This window comes from Carcharhinus amblyrhynchos, chromosome 10 (assembly GCF_965287045.1).
Source record: "Carcharhinus amblyrhynchos chromosome 10, sCarAmb.v2.hapA, whole genome shotgun sequence".
Classification (NCBI taxonomy): domain Eukaryota; kingdom Metazoa; phylum Chordata; class Chondrichthyes; order Carcharhiniformes; family Carcharhinidae; genus Carcharhinus; species Carcharhinus amblyrhynchos.
Genome location: NC_137333.1, coordinates 108,812,997 through 108,828,088, shown reverse-complemented (window position 1 = coordinate 108,828,088; position 15,092 = coordinate 108,812,997). Strand labels below are relative to the sequence as shown.

General features: G+C 48.4%; 1 protein-coding gene across 3 annotated transcripts in view; it reads right to left on the bottom strand.

The window, feature by feature from the left end:
* LOC145349278 (tripartite motif-containing protein 2-like) overlaps positions 1-15,092 on the bottom strand; it is a 97,797-nt gene that overhangs the window by 27,545 nt on the left and 55,160 nt on the right. For 2 of the 3 annotated variants that reach the window (XM_080197790.1, XM_080197789.1), the window contains exons 7-9: positions 8,279-8,382; positions 7,359-7,526; positions 2,703-2,883 (exon numbers count right to left, since the gene is read on the bottom strand). In XM_080197790.1, the coding sequence (XP_080053916.1) occupies positions 2,703-2,883; positions 7,359-7,526; positions 8,279-8,382 (453 nt within the window). The remainder of the gene's footprint in view (positions 1-2,702; positions 2,884-7,358; positions 7,527-8,278; positions 8,383-15,092) is intronic. The other variant, XM_080197792.1, reaches the window with a different exon arrangement.

Below are 15,092 nucleotides of genomic sequence, written 5' to 3'. Positions count from 1 at the left end.
GAAGGAAGAGCAGTAGATGTGGTTTATATGGACTTCAGCAAGGCATTTGATAAGGTGCCCCATGCAAGGCTTATTGAGAAAGTGAGGGGGCATGGGATCCAAGGGGACATTGCTTTGTGGATCCAGAACTGGCTTGCCCACAGAAGGCACAGAGTGGTTGTAGATGGGTCTTTTTCTGCATGGAGGTCGGTTACCTGTGGAGTGCCCCAGGGATCTGTTCTGGGACCCTTGCTGTTTGTGATTTTTATAAATGACCTGGATGAGGAAGTGGAGAGATGGGTTGGTAAGTTTGCTGATGACACAAAGGTTGGCGGTGTTGTGGATAGTCTGGAGGGATGTCAGAAGTTGCAGCGAGACATTGATGGGATGCAAGACTGGGCGGAGAAGTGGCAGATGGACTTCAACCCAGATAAATGTGTAGTGGTTCATTTTGTCAGGTCTGATGGGATGGCAGAATATAATATTAATGGTGGGACTCTTGGCAGTGTGGAAGATCAGAAGGATCTTGGGGTCCGAGTTCATAGGACGCTCAAAGCGGCCTCGCAGGTTGAAGCTGTGGTTAAGAAGGCGTATGGTGTCCTGGCCTTCATCGATCGAGGGATTGAGTTTAGGAGTCGGGAGGTAATGCTGCAACTTTATAGGACCCTGGTCAGACCCCACTTGGAGTACTGTGCTCAGTTCTGGTCACCTCATTACAGGAAGGATGTGGAAGCCATAGAAGAGGTGCAGAGGAGATTTACAAGGATGTTGCCTGGATTGGGTGGCATGCCTTATGAGGATAGGTTGAGGAAGCTCAGCCTTTTCTCCCTGGAGAGATGAAGGATGAGAGGCGACCTGATAGAGGTTTATTAATTGTTGAGAGGAATAGATAGGGTGGATTCTCAGAGGCTATTTCCCAGGGCTGAAATGGTCGCTACGAGAGTTCACAGGTTTAAGGTGCTGGGAAGTAGGTACAGAGGAGATGTCAGGGGTAAGTTTTTCACTCAGAGGGTGGTGGGTGCGTGGAGTCGGCTGCCATCGGTGGTGGAGGCGGATTCAATAGGGTCTTTTAAGAGACTTTTAGATAAGTACATGGGACTTAGTAAGATAGAGGGTTATAGGTAAACCTAGTAATCTCTAAGGTAGGGACATGTTCGGCACAACTCAGGGCCTGTATTGTGCTGTAGTTTTTCTATGGTTCTATGTTTCTAACTGACTCCAGAACAGCTTCTGCCCTGCTGCTGTCAGACTTTTGAATGGACCTACTTTGCATTAAGTTGATCTTTCTCTACACCCTCGCTATGACTGTAACACTACATTCTGCACTCTCTCCTTTCCTTCTCTATGAATGGTATGCTTTGCCAGTATCGCACACAAGAACAATACTTTTCACTGTATGTTAATACGCGTGACAATAATAAATCGAATCAAACCAGATACTGAACCTTGCAGCACTCCACTCATCACAGCTTTATTTGACCAGTTTATTTTTTCTGACAAGACTGCCCTCTTCGGAGTGATCGCGGAGACTGGGCCTGTGTTCTTGAATGTGGAAGAATGAGGGGTGATCTCACTGAAATTTGAAAAACTCAGGGTAGATACAGGAGAGCTGTTTCCCCCGGCCACTGAACCAGGGACACAGTCTCAGAGGGACGGGGAGTTTAGGGATGGGAAAGGTCTGTTTACTTTGGTAGACAGATCAGTGACTGGGAATAAAAAGAGGGGAGATGTCAAAAGCATTTTTCACCAGTGGATTGTAGGCGATTGAAATGTTTTTCCTGAAAGGGTAGAAGCAGAAACCCTCAATCTATTTACAAGGGGTCTGGATAGGTGTCTCAGGTGCTGTGGACCAAATTCTGGCTAGCTGGCTCAGTTTCTGGCCGATTCAGGCACAAAGAGCCAAGTGGCTTCTTTCTATGCTAGAGAACTTTTAATGACTCTATTAACGGAGTTGTGATGGGTGACTTTAACTTCCCCCATATTGATTGGGATTCCCTTGCAGCCAGGGGCTCGGATGGAGAGCAATTTGTTAGATGTGTCCGGGGGGCTTTTTGATACAATATGTTGACAATCCAACCAGGGAGGGGGCCAAACTAGACTGGGTATTGGGGAACGAGCTGTGATGGGTGACTGGGACTCCCTTGCGCAATGAACCAAGCAACCTCTTTCTCTTCTGGAACCTTCCGTGATTCGAGGGTTATCGGACTATAACGAGGAGGAATTTCTTCACTCAGAGGGTGGTGAATTTAGAATTCTCTCGCCACGGAGCTGTGGAGACTCAATCAGTGAAACACTGATAGATTTCTGGGGACTTTTATTCATTAAGGTAATGTAGACATCGCTGGTTACAACAGAATTTACTGCCCATCCCTAATTACCCTTGAGAAGGTGGTGGTGAGCTGCCTTCCTAAACCTACTGCATTCCGAGGTGTAGGTACACCCAGGGAATTCCAGGATTTTGATCCAGGCAAATAGCCAATCAAGGAGTAGATAGTGGGAAAAGTAACAGTGAGGATAAGATCAGCCAATGATTTTTTTGATAGCAGAGCTCACTTGAGGGGCTTGAATGGCCTCCTCCTGCTTCTATATTCCAACAGTCCTATGGCAGCAGAAAATGACAGGATTGTCTGGGAGGCAAATTGGAAATCCGGGATCAAAGAGACACATCATGCACTGTAGACAGATAGTATTGAGAAAAGGAGCTGATTGGTTCTTGTTATTACCATCCAGTATACCTGCAAACTGCCTGTCTGCAGTACCACGTGAGCCAAAGCGAGTCACCAACTTGCCGTTCGACTGGAAGATGAAGACACAACAAGCCTTATTATCCACCACAATCAGGTGTCCATTGTGGTCAACAGCGACCCCCTTTGGACCCAACAGCTTCCCAGCACCAATCTTACCCTGTGGAGAGACAGAGAGAGAGAGAGAGTGAGTGAGAGAAAGAGAGGGAGTGAGAGAGAGAAAAAGAGAGAGAGTCACAGAGGTTTACAGCATGGAAACAGGCCCTTCAGCCCAACTTGTCCGAAGCTAATCCCAATTGCCTACATTTGACCCATATTTCTCTATACCCATCTTATCTACGTAACTGTTTTTAAAAGATAAAATTGTACCTGCCTCTACTACTACCTCTGGCAGCTTGTTCCAGACACTCACCACCCTCTGTGAAAAAACTGCCCCTCTGAACACTTTTGTACCTCTCCCCTCTCACCTTAAACCTCTGCCCTCTAGTTTTAGACTCCCCTACCTTTGGGAAAAGATATTGACTATCTAGCTGATCTGTGCCCCTCATTATTTCATAGACCTCTATAAGATCACCCCTCAGCCTTCTACACTCCAGAGAAAAAAGCCCCAGTCTATCCAGCCTTTCCCTATATCTCAATCCATCAAGTCCCAGTAGCATCCTAGTAAATCTTTTCTGCACTCTTTCTAGTTTAATAATATCCTTTCTAAAATAGAGTGACCAGGACTGTACCTTGTATAGCTTCAACAAGGCATCCCAACTCCTGTATTCAATGTTCTGACCAATGAAACCAAGCATGTGAGTGCTCTCTTCACCACTCTGTCCACCTGTGACTCCACTTTCAAGGAGCTATGAACCTGTACCCCTAGATCTCTTTGTTCTGTAACTCTCCCCAACACCCTACCAGAGAGACAGAGACAGGGAGTGATTGAGTGAGACAAAGAGAGTGGAAGGGTGTGAGACAGAAAGAGAGAGAGAGCGAGACAGAGAGAGGAGGAGGGCCAGAGAGTGAGGGGGGCAATGGAGACAGAGGGAGGGAGTTAGTGAGAGAGGGAGGAAGTGAGTGAGTGAGAGACAGAGAGAGAGATTGAGTGAGAGTCACAGGGAGAGAGAGGGGGATGGAGGGAAAACAAGAGAGAGAGTGAAACAGACAGAGCGGGAGAGAGGGAGGGAGACAGAGGGGCAGAGAGTGAAGGGGGAATAGAGAGAAGGACTGAGAGAGGGGGGAATGGAGCCAGAGAGAGTGAATGAGTGACAAAGGGAGGAAGACGGAGGGAGGGAGGGAGGGAGGGAGGGAGGGAGGGAGGGAGTGAGTGAGTGAGGGAGGGAGGGAGGGAGAGAGAGATAAAGAGAGGGATAGAAAGGGAGAGTGGGAGACAGAGAAAGAGAAAGGAAGGGAAGGAAATAAAGAGGGAGTGAGTGAGTGAGAGACAGTGGGAGAGAAAGAGAGGAGGCAGAGAAAAAGAGAGGTGGATGGACAGAGAATGAGGGAGGAATGGAGAGAGAATGGAGACAGGGAGAGAGACGGGGAGAGAATCAGAGCTGGGAAGGAGAGAAAGATGTTGAAAATGAGAGAAATCTGGGTAGAAATATAAAGATAGTTTGATCTTTTAAAATTGCTGAGACTTTGAACAATATATTTTATCAATTTTCATGACAAGAAACATCTGCAAAGTGATTGGGTTCAACGAGGAAGAGAAAATTCTCACCATCATAAAAAGCAGAAGGGAGACAGAAGAGAAGGTTGAGGACAGCACAGAAGTTAAAGAGAGCACATTAAATAGTAAAGGCAGTGTCAGTAATCCTAGTACCAGACAGATCAGACAGAAGCAGGGCAGAGAGCAAGGGAAGTCCAGATTTAACTGCATTTATTTCTATGCAAGAGGCCTGACAGGCAAGGCAGATGAACTCAGGGCATGGATGGGTACATGGGACTGGAATATTATAGCTATTACTGAAACATGGTTAAGGGAAGGACAAGACTGGCACCTCAATGTTCCAGGATACAGATGCTATAGGAAAGATAGAACAGGAGGTAAGAGAGGACAGGGAGTTGCACTTTTAATTACCAAAAGCATCACAGCCGTACTGAGAGGGGATATATCCGAGGGTAGGCAGCTGGGATGAAGTGGATCCCTTGAAGAGTATAGAGGACGTAGGAGTAAAAAGAGGGATCAGGAGGGCAAAAAGGGGACACAAGATTGTTTTGGGAGATAAGGCAAAGGAGAATCCAAATAACTTTTACAAATACATAAAGGGAAAAAAGTAATTAGGGAGAGAGTAGGACCTCTTAAAGATCAACAAGGTCATCTATGTTCAGATCCACAAGAGGTGGGAGAGATCCTAAATGAATATTTCTCATCAATATCTACTGTTGAGAAAAGCATGGGTGTTAGGGAACTTGGGGAAATAAATAGTGATGTATTGAGGACTGTACACATTACAGAGAAGGAGGTGCTGCAAGTCAAAGTTCATTAAGGTAGATCACTCTTTGTGTCATCTGCAAACTTACTAATCAGACTGCCTTCGTTTTCCTTCAGATCATTTATATATACTACAAACAACAGAGGTCCCAGCACTGATCCCTGCGGAATTCCACTAGCTACAGATCTCCATTCTGAAAAACACCCTTCCACCACTACTCTCTGTTTTCTATAACCCAGATGTGGGTATGCCGGCGTTGGACTGGCGTAAACACAGTAAAAAGTCTGACAACACCAGGTTTTAGTCCAACCTATTTATTTGATAATATACTCACAAGCTTTCGAGGGACACCCTCTTTCTATAACCCAGTCAGTTCTGTATCCATCCAGCCAATGGGATTTTAGTTTTTGTACCAGTCTGCCAATTGTACCACTTTTGCCGTTCTGACTGCCAGTATATTGATTGGAATTCAGAAGAATGAGGGGAGATCTTACAGAAACATACAAGATTATGAAGGGAATAGATAAGATAGAAGCAGGGAAGCTGTTTCCACTGGAGGGTGAAACTAGAACTAGGGGGCATGACCTCAGAATAAGAGGAAACAGATTTCGGACTGAGTTGAGGAGGAACTTCTTCACACAAAGGGTTGTGAATCTGTGGAATTCCCTGCCCAGTGAAGCAGTTGAGGCTCCCTCATTGAATGTCTTTAAGGCACAAATCAATTACAGCCTTCCAGATTGCCTGGGGTCCACTACTGTTTGCCTATCGCTGTAACAGGTCCACAGCAGATGCCATTTCCCTGGCCCAGGACTCAACCCTGGAACACCTAGATAACAAGGATACCTACGTCAGACTCCTATTTATTGATTACAGCTCAGTCTTCAACACCATTATTCCCACAAAACTCATCTCCAAACTCAGTGGCCTGGACCTCGACACCTTCCTCTGTGACTGGATCCTGAACTTCCTAACTCACAGACCACAATCAGTAAGGACAGGCAACAACACCTCCTCCATGGTCATCCCCACAAGGCTGTGTTCTCAGCCCCCTACAATACTCCTTATACACCTATGACTGTGCGGCCACATTCCCCTTCAATTCGATTTTCAAGTTTGCTGATCTCACTGCCATAGTGGGTCAGATCTCAAACAATGACAAGACGGAGTACAGGAATGAGATAGAGAATCTGGTGAACTGGTGTGGCAACAATAATCTCTCCCTCAATGTCAATGAAATGAAGGAGTTGTCATTGACTTCAGGAAGAACATGCCCCTGTCTACATCAACAGGGGTGAAGTAGAAAGACTTGAGAGCTTCAAGTTTTTAGGTGTCCAGATCACCAGCAACCTGACCTGGTCCCCCCACGCTGACACTATAGTTAAGAAAGCCCACCAATGTCTCTTCCTTCTCAGAAGGAAATACATAGGATAGTACAGCACAGTACAGGCCCTTCGGCCCTCAATGTGCCAAGCTTTGTTCAAAACTAAGATCAATCTATCCCACTCACCATCATTCTGGTGTGCTCCATGTGCCTATCCAATAACCGCTTGAAAGTTCCTAAAGTGTCCGACTCCACTATCACAGCAGGGAGTGTATTCCACACCCCAACCACTTTCTGAGTGAAGAACCTACCTGGGACATCCCTCCTATATCTCCCACCATGAACCTTATGGTGATTTTATCTGAGATTGTGGATTTGTGGGACAGACAGTAAAGTGGGTATGGGATCACAATCAGGTTGAAATGGTACAGCAGACTCGCTCGATGTGCTGGTTAGGGTGCATTGACCGAATAGGTGTTGGAGTGTGACAACTACAGGAATTCCACAGTAACTTCATTGCAGTGTTAATGTAAGCCTTACTTGTGACACGAGTAAATAAACTTTGAAACAGAATGGCTTAATCCATTCTGAATTCTTATATTTAGAGTAGAGATCAGTGGATCCACCCCAAACTGAACTCCCCCTGAAATCAATACTATCCCCCCCAACCCCCACCCTGCCTCTCCCCCATCCCCACCCTGCCCCCAGCCCCTCCCCAAACCCTCTCCATCCCAGCCCCTCCCCTGCCCCCTCTCCTCCCTCTCTCCACCCCCCTTGCCCTCTTCCCCACCCCTCTCCAGCCCCTACCCCACCCCCTCCTTTGCCCTCTCCCGCCGCTTCCCCACCCCCTCCCCTCCCCGCCCCGCCTGTCTCCCTTCCCCTCCCCCGCACCTTGAACTTGCCATCGGGGGTGAACGTGCTGACCCAGCGATTGTCATAATCGGCCACAATGATGTCACCATTGGGGTCAACGGTAACTCCGGTTGGACGCTGCAGTTGCCCTGGCGACCGTCCCCGGATCCCAAACCGCAGCTTGAACTGCCCGTCATTGGAGAACACCTGGGGGGAGGGGAGAGGTCCATTAACAACTGGAACACATCTGCTCAATGAGAACCAACAACAATATCATCCAACTGAGGGCAGTACGGTGCCCAGCGCCAGGCTGGACACAGTCTGGGTCTCCCTGACCTGAGGGCAGTACGGTGCTCAGTGCCAGGCTGGACACAGTCTGGGTCTCTCTGACCTGGGAGCAGTACGGTGCTCAGTGTCTCACTGGACACAGTCTGGGTCTCTCTGACCTGAGGGCAGTACGGTGCTCAGTGCCAGGCTGGACACAGTCTGGGTCTCCCTGACCTGAGGGCAGTACGGTGCTCAGTGCCAGGCTGGACACAGTCTGGGTCTCCCTGACCTGAGGGCAGTACGGTGCTCAGTGCCAGGCTGGACACAGTCTGGGTCTCCCTGACCTGGGGGCAGTACGGTGCTCAGTGCCAGGCTGGACACAGTCTGGGTCTCCCTGACCTGAGGGCAGTACGGTGCTCAGTGCCAGGCTGGACACAGTCTGGGTCTCCCTGACCTGAGGGCAGTACGGTGCTCAGTGCCAGGCTGGACACAGTCTGGGTCTCTCTGACCTGGGAGCAGTACGGTGCTCAGTGTCTCACTGGACACAGTCTGGGTCTCTCTGACCTGAGGGCAGTACGGTGCTCAGTGTCTCACTGGACACAGTCTGGGTCTCCCTGACCTGAGGGCAGTACAGTGCTCAGTGCCAGGCTGGACACAGTCTGGGTCTCCCTGACCTGCCGAAGGCTGGTTACCTGGATACACTGGTTGTTGCTATCAGCGACCACAATCCGGTTATTTCCGGAGGCTGAAATTCCCTGTAGGTTGGTAAATTCTCCTTTCTCCCGACCTCTGGTCCCTTCAGACAGAAAAACAGAGAGAACACCAGTCAGGACAGGAGCCTCAAACTAATCAGCACAGGGCAGCACTGGGCCTGGTAACAATGCCAGCGCCAAGCCAACCTAGCTGGCCATGGAAATTAATGAGGTCATTAGCATGGGGCGGACAAGGATGGGGCGATCAAGGCGACAGGCTCCCTGTCACTTTTGACCAGTACCACACTCTGACCCTCACTCTGAACAGCCTCATGGAAATGAGGAGGAGAATGGGGCGGCACGGTAGCACAGTGGTTAGCACTGCTGCTTCACAGCTGCAGGGACCTGGGTTCAATTCCTGCTCGGGTCACTGTCTGTGTGGAGTTTGCACATTCTCCTTGTGTCTGCATGGGTTTCCTCCGGGTATCCTCCCACAGTCCAAAGATGTGCGGGTTAGGCTGATTGGCCTTGCTAAAATGCCCCTTACTGTCCTGGGATGCTTAGATTAGAGGGATTAGTGGGTAAAATATGTAGGGAGATGGGGGTAGGGCCTGGGTTGGGATTGTGTTCAGTGCAGACTTGACGGGCCGAACTGTAGAGTTCTAAAATCAAACCCTCACCACCAGACCAATCAACTCAACGTTGCTGCAGCAACCCAGGGCAGACTTCAGGACAGAATCTCATTGGCTTAGAGTGCAGGGGGCAGAGATGGACAGAGGGCAGAGGGTAGGGCAGGGGGCAGGGTCAAGGGTGTTTCAGCTACAGTGAGCCACGGGCTTTTCCCCCGGATCACCTCCGCTCCGGTGGGCATCCGCACCCCGGTGATTTGGCGATTGGGCGATTGAGGAAAATGATTTCTCTCCTCGAATGTAGAGACCATAAACATGAGAAAGAATTGCATTTGTATAGCACCTTTCACATTGAAGCATTGTGACTGCTGCAACATGGGAAATGCAGCATGGAGTTAACACATAGCAAGATCCCACACACAACAATCTGATAAAGAGCAGTGAAAGTAAACATTGGTCCTTTAGAGGTTGAGAAGGGGGACGTAATAACTGGAAATGAGAAAATAGCTGAGGCATTGAACAGGTATTTTGTGTTGGACTTCACAGTGGAAGACTCAAGTAACATGCCAAAAATTGATGACAGGAAGGCTGTGGCAGGTGAGGACCCAGAAACTATCATTATTGCAAAAGAGGTAGCGTTGGGCAAGTTAATGGGGGCTAAAGGTAGACAAGTCTCCAGGTCCTGATGGAATGCATCCCAGGGAACTAAAAGAGATGGTGGGAGAAATAGTAAATGTACTAGTGGAAATTTACCAAAATTCATTGGACTCTGGGGTGGTTCCCACAGATTGGAAAACAGCAAATGTGACACCACTGTTTAAATAAGGAGATAGACAAAAGGCAGGTAACTATAGGCCGGTTAGCTTAACTTCTGTAGTTGGGAAAATGCTTGAATCTATCATCAAGGAAGAAATAGCGAGACATCTGGATATAAATTGTCCCATTGGTAAGACACAGCATGGGCTCATGAAGGGAAGGTCATGTTTGACTAATTTGGTGGAATTCTTTGAGAACATTACATGTGCAGTGGACAATGGGGAACCTGTGGATGTGGTGTATCTGGACTTCCAGAAGACATTTGACGAGGTGCCGCACCAAAGACTGCTACATAAGATAAAGGTACACGGTGTTACGGGTAATGTGTTAGCATGGATAGAGGATTGGTTAACTAACAGAAAGCAAACAGTGGGGGTAAATGGGTGTTTTTCTTGTTGACGATCAGTGACTAGTGGTGTGCCTCAGGGATCAGTGTTGGGACTGCAATTGTTTACGACTTACACAGATGATTTGGAGTTGGGGACCAAGTGTAGTGTGTCAAAATTCACAGATGACACTAAGACACTATAGATGATCTGGAGGAGGCGGCTGAGTGTAGGGTGATGAAATTTGCTGATAACACGAAGATGAGTGGAAAAGCAAATTGCATGGAGGGTGTGGAATGTCTGCAGAGGGATCTGGATAGGCTGAGTGAGTGGGCGAGGACCTGGCAGATGGAGTATAATGTTAGCAAGTGTGAGGTTATCCACTTTGGCAGGAATAATAGTAGGAGGGATTACTATTTAAAGGGCGAAAAGCTGCAGCATGCTACGGTGCAGAGGGACCTGGGGGTCCTTGTGCATGAGTTGCAAAAACCCAGTCTGCGGCTGCAGCAGGTGATCAAGAAGGCGAATGGGATGCTGGCCTTTATAGCGAGGGGGATTGAATATAAAAGCAGGGAGGTCTTGCTGCAACTGTACAGGGTACTGGTGAGGCCGCAGCTGGAGTACTGTGTGCAGTTTTGGTCGCCGCACTTGCACAAGGATATTTTGGCCTTGGAGGGAGTGCAGAGGAGGTTCACTAGGCTGATACCGGAGATGAGGGGGTTGGACTATGAAGAGAGACTAAATAGACTGGGTCTGTACTCGTTGGAGTTTAGAAGGATGAAGGGGGATCTTATAGAGACATATAAGATAATGAAAAGGATGGATAGGGTAGAGGTAGAGAGATTTTTCCCGCTTGGAATTTAATGTTGGCAAGTGCAAGGTGGTCCACTTTGGTAGGAATAATGGTAGGAAGGACTATTACTTACGTGGCGAAAAACTGCAGCATGCGACGGTGCAGAGGGACCTTGGGGTCCTTGTGCATGAGTCGCAAAAACCCAGCCTGCAGGTGGTCAGGAAGGCTAATGGGATGCTGGCCTTCATAGCGAGGGGGATTGAATATAAAAGTAGGGAGGTCTTGCTGCAGCTGTATAGGGCATTGGTGAGGCTGCAGCTGGAGTACTGTGTGCAGTTTTGGTCGCCGCACTTACGCAAGGATATTTTGGCCTTGGAGGGAGTGCAGAGGAGGTTTACTAGGCTGATACCGGAGTTGAGGGGGTTGAGCTATGAGGAGAGGCTGAATAAACTAGGCTTGTACTCGTTAGAGTTTAGAAGAATGAGGGGAGATCTCATTGAGACGTATAAGATGATGAATGGGATGGATAGGATAGAGGTGGAGAGACACTTCCCGCTCAGAAAGGACAGTAGGACTAGGGGGCACAGCCTCAAGATAAAGGGGGGGCGGTTTAGAACGGAGTTGAGGAGGAACTTCTTCACTCAAAGGCTGGTGAATCTCTGGCCATCTAGCCCTTCGAGCCTGCCCCACCATTCAATAAGATCACGGCTGATCTGTCATGGCTCGGTTCCACATTCCCGCCCTCTCCCCATAACGCTTAATCCTCTCGCTTATCAAAAACCCATCAACCCTTGTCAGGCCCCACTTGGAGTACTGTGCGCAGTTCTGGTCGCCTCACTATAGGAAGGACGTAGAAGCTATTGAAAGGGTACAGAGGAGATTTACAAGGATGTTGCCTGGATTGGGAGGCATGCCTTATGAAGATAGGTTGAGGGAGCTGGGACTCTTCTCCCTGGAGAGACGAAGGTTGAGAGGCGACCTGATAGAGGTTTATAAAATGTTGAGAGGAATAGATAGGGTGGATTCTCAGAGGCTATTTCCCCGGGTTGAAATGGTCGCTACGAGAGGACACAGATTTAAGGTGCAGGGAGGCAAGTACAGAAGTGATGTTAGGGGTAAGTTTTTCACTCAGAGGGTGGTGAGTGAATGGAATCGGCTGCCGTCAGTGGTAGTGGAGGCGAACTCGCTGGGGTCTTTTAAAAGACTTCTGGATGAGTATATGGGAGTTAGTGAGTTTGGGGGTTATAGATAGGTCTATGGATTGGTAGGTGTTGATGTGATCGGCGCAACTCGTGGGCCGAAGGGCCTGTTTGTGCTGTAGTGTTCTATGTTCTAATTCTCTGCCCGTTGAAGTGGTGGAGGCTGCCTCGCTAAATATTTTTAAGACGCGGGTTGATGGGTTTTTGATAAGCGAGGGGATTAAGGGTTATGGGGAGAGGGCGGGAAAGTGGAACCGAGCCACGACAGATCAGCCATGATCTTACTGAATGGTGGGGCAGGCTCGAAGGGCTAGATGGCCTACTCCTGCTCCTATTTCTTATGTTCTTATGTTAGAAAGGATAGCAGGACTAGATGGCACAGCCTCAAGATAAGGGGGGGGGCTGCAGTTTAGATTGGAGTTGAGGAGGAACTTCTTCACTCAAAGGGTGGTGAATCTCTGGAATTCTCTGCCCATTGTAGCGGTGGAGGCTACCTCGCTAAATATATTTAAGTCACGGGTAGATAGGTTTCTGCTAGACAAGGGAATTAAGGGTTATGGGGAGAAAGCGGGAAAGTGGAACTGATCCACTTCAGATCAGCCATGATCTTATTGAATGGCGGGGCAGGCTCGAAGGGCTAGATGGCCTACCCCTGCTCCTATTTCTTATGTTCTTATGTTCTTAAGATGAGTGGCAGAGCAAAGTATGCAGAGGATGCTGAAAGTCTGCAAAGGGATATCGATAGTCTAAGTGAGTGGGCGAGGGTCTGGCAGATGGAGTACAATGTTGGTAAATGTGAGGTCATCCATTTTGGTAGGAATCACAGCAAAATGGACTATTATTTAAATGGTTAAAAAATTGCAGCATGCTGCTGTGCAGAGGGACCTGGGTGTCCTTGTGCAGGAATCTCAAGGAGTTGGTTTGCAGATACAGCAAGGAATTAAGAAGCAAATGGAAATTTGTCCCTCATTGCTAGAGGGATGGAGTTTAAAAACAGCGAGGTTATGTTGCAGCTGTATAAGGTGCTGGTGAGGCCACACCTGGAGTTACTGTGTACAGTTTTGGTCTCCTTACTTGAGAAAGGATATACTGGCACTGGAGGGGGTGCAGAGGAGATTCACTCGGTTGATTCAGGAGTTGAGAGGGTTGGTTTATGAGGAGAGACTGAGTAGACTGGAGCTATACTCACTGGAATTCAGAAGAATGAGGGGAGATCTTATAGAAACATATAAGATTATGAAGGGAATCGATAAGATAGAAGCAGGGAAGTTGTTTCCACTGGAGGGTGAAACTAGAACTAGGGGGCATGGCCTCAAAATAAGGGGAAGCAGATTTAGGACTGAGTTGAGGAGGAACTTCTTCACACAAAGGGTTGTGAATCTGTGGAATTCCCTGCCCAGTGAAGCAGTTGAGGCTCCCTCATTGAATGTTTTTAACGTAAGAACATAAGAAATAGGAGCAGGAGTAGGCCATCTAGCCCTTCGAGCCTGCCCCGCCATTCAATAAGATCATGGCTGATCTGTCATGGCTCAGTTCCACATTCCCACCCTCTCCCTATAACCCTTAATCCCCTCTCTTATCAAAAACCCATCAACCCGCGTCTTAAAAATATTTAGCGAGGCAGCCTCCACCCACTTCAACGGGCAGAGAATTCCAGAGTATCACCACCCTTTGAGTGAAGAAGTTCCTCCTCAACTCCGTTCTAAACCGCCCCCTCTTTATCTTGAGGCTGTGCCCCCTAGTCCTACTGTCCTTTCTGAGCGGGAAGTGTCTCTCCACCTCTATCCTATCCATCCCATTCATCATCTTATACGTCTCAATGAGATCTCCCCTCATTCTTCTAAACTCTAACGAGTACAAGCCTAATTTATTCAGCCTCTCCTCATAGCTCAACCCCCTCAACTCCGGTATCAGCCTAGTAAACCTCCTCTGCACTCCCTCCAAGGCCAAAATATCCTTGCGTAAGTACGGCGCCCAAAACTGCACACAGTACTCCAGCTGCGGCCTCACCAATGCCCTATACAGCTGCAGCAAGACCTCCCTACTTTTATATTCAATCCCCCTCGCTATGAAGGCCAGCATCCCATTTGCCTTCCTGACCACCTGCTGCACCTGCAAGCTGGGTTTTTGCGACTCTTGCACAAGGACCCCGAGGTCCCTCTGCACCGTCGCCTGCTGCAGTTTTTCGCCACGTAAGTAATAGTCCTTCCTACCATTCTTCCTACCAAAGTGGACCACCTCGCACTTGCCAACATTAAATTCCATTTGCCATTTCCTGGCCCATTCGCCCAGCCTATCTAGATCCTTCTGCAGGGTCTCCGCACCCTCCGCACAATTTGCCGTTCCACCAATCTTGATGTCATCAGCAAATTTCAACACCCGACACTCTGTTCCCTCCTCCAGATCAACTATATAAATGGTAAATAGCTGAGGCCCCAGCACTGATCCCTGGGGCACTCCACCAGTCACCAACCGCCAATCCAAATAGCACCCATTGACCCCCACTCTCTGCCTCCTATTTGACAGCCAATCCTCTATCCACGCTAACACCCTACCCCCAACTCCATGTCCCCTTACCTTCTGCAACAACCTCTTGTGAGGTACCTTGTCAAATGCCTTCTGAAAATCAAGAAAGACCACATCCACCGGCTCTCCTCTATCCACCGCCCTAGACACATCCTCATAGATCTCCAGTAAATTTGTCAGACACGACTTCCCTTTAACGAAACTGTGCTGCGTCTGCTCTAGCAAGCACTTTCTTAAGGCAAGGATAGATACATTTTTTGAACAGTAAAGGAATTAAGGGTTATGGTGAGCGGGTGGGTAAGTGGAACTGAGTCCATGAAAACATCAGCCGTGATCTTATTGAATGGCAGGGCAGGCTCGAGGGGCCGGATGGCCTACTCCTGCTCCTAGTTCTTATGTTCTTATAAATATGAGGATTCATTTCCCTCATTTCAGTTGAGGGAGAAAGTGAACCCTAATCAAAACACCAGGAACCCAGGTTTGATTCCAGCCTTGGGTCACTGTGTTTGTGGTGTCTGCATGGGT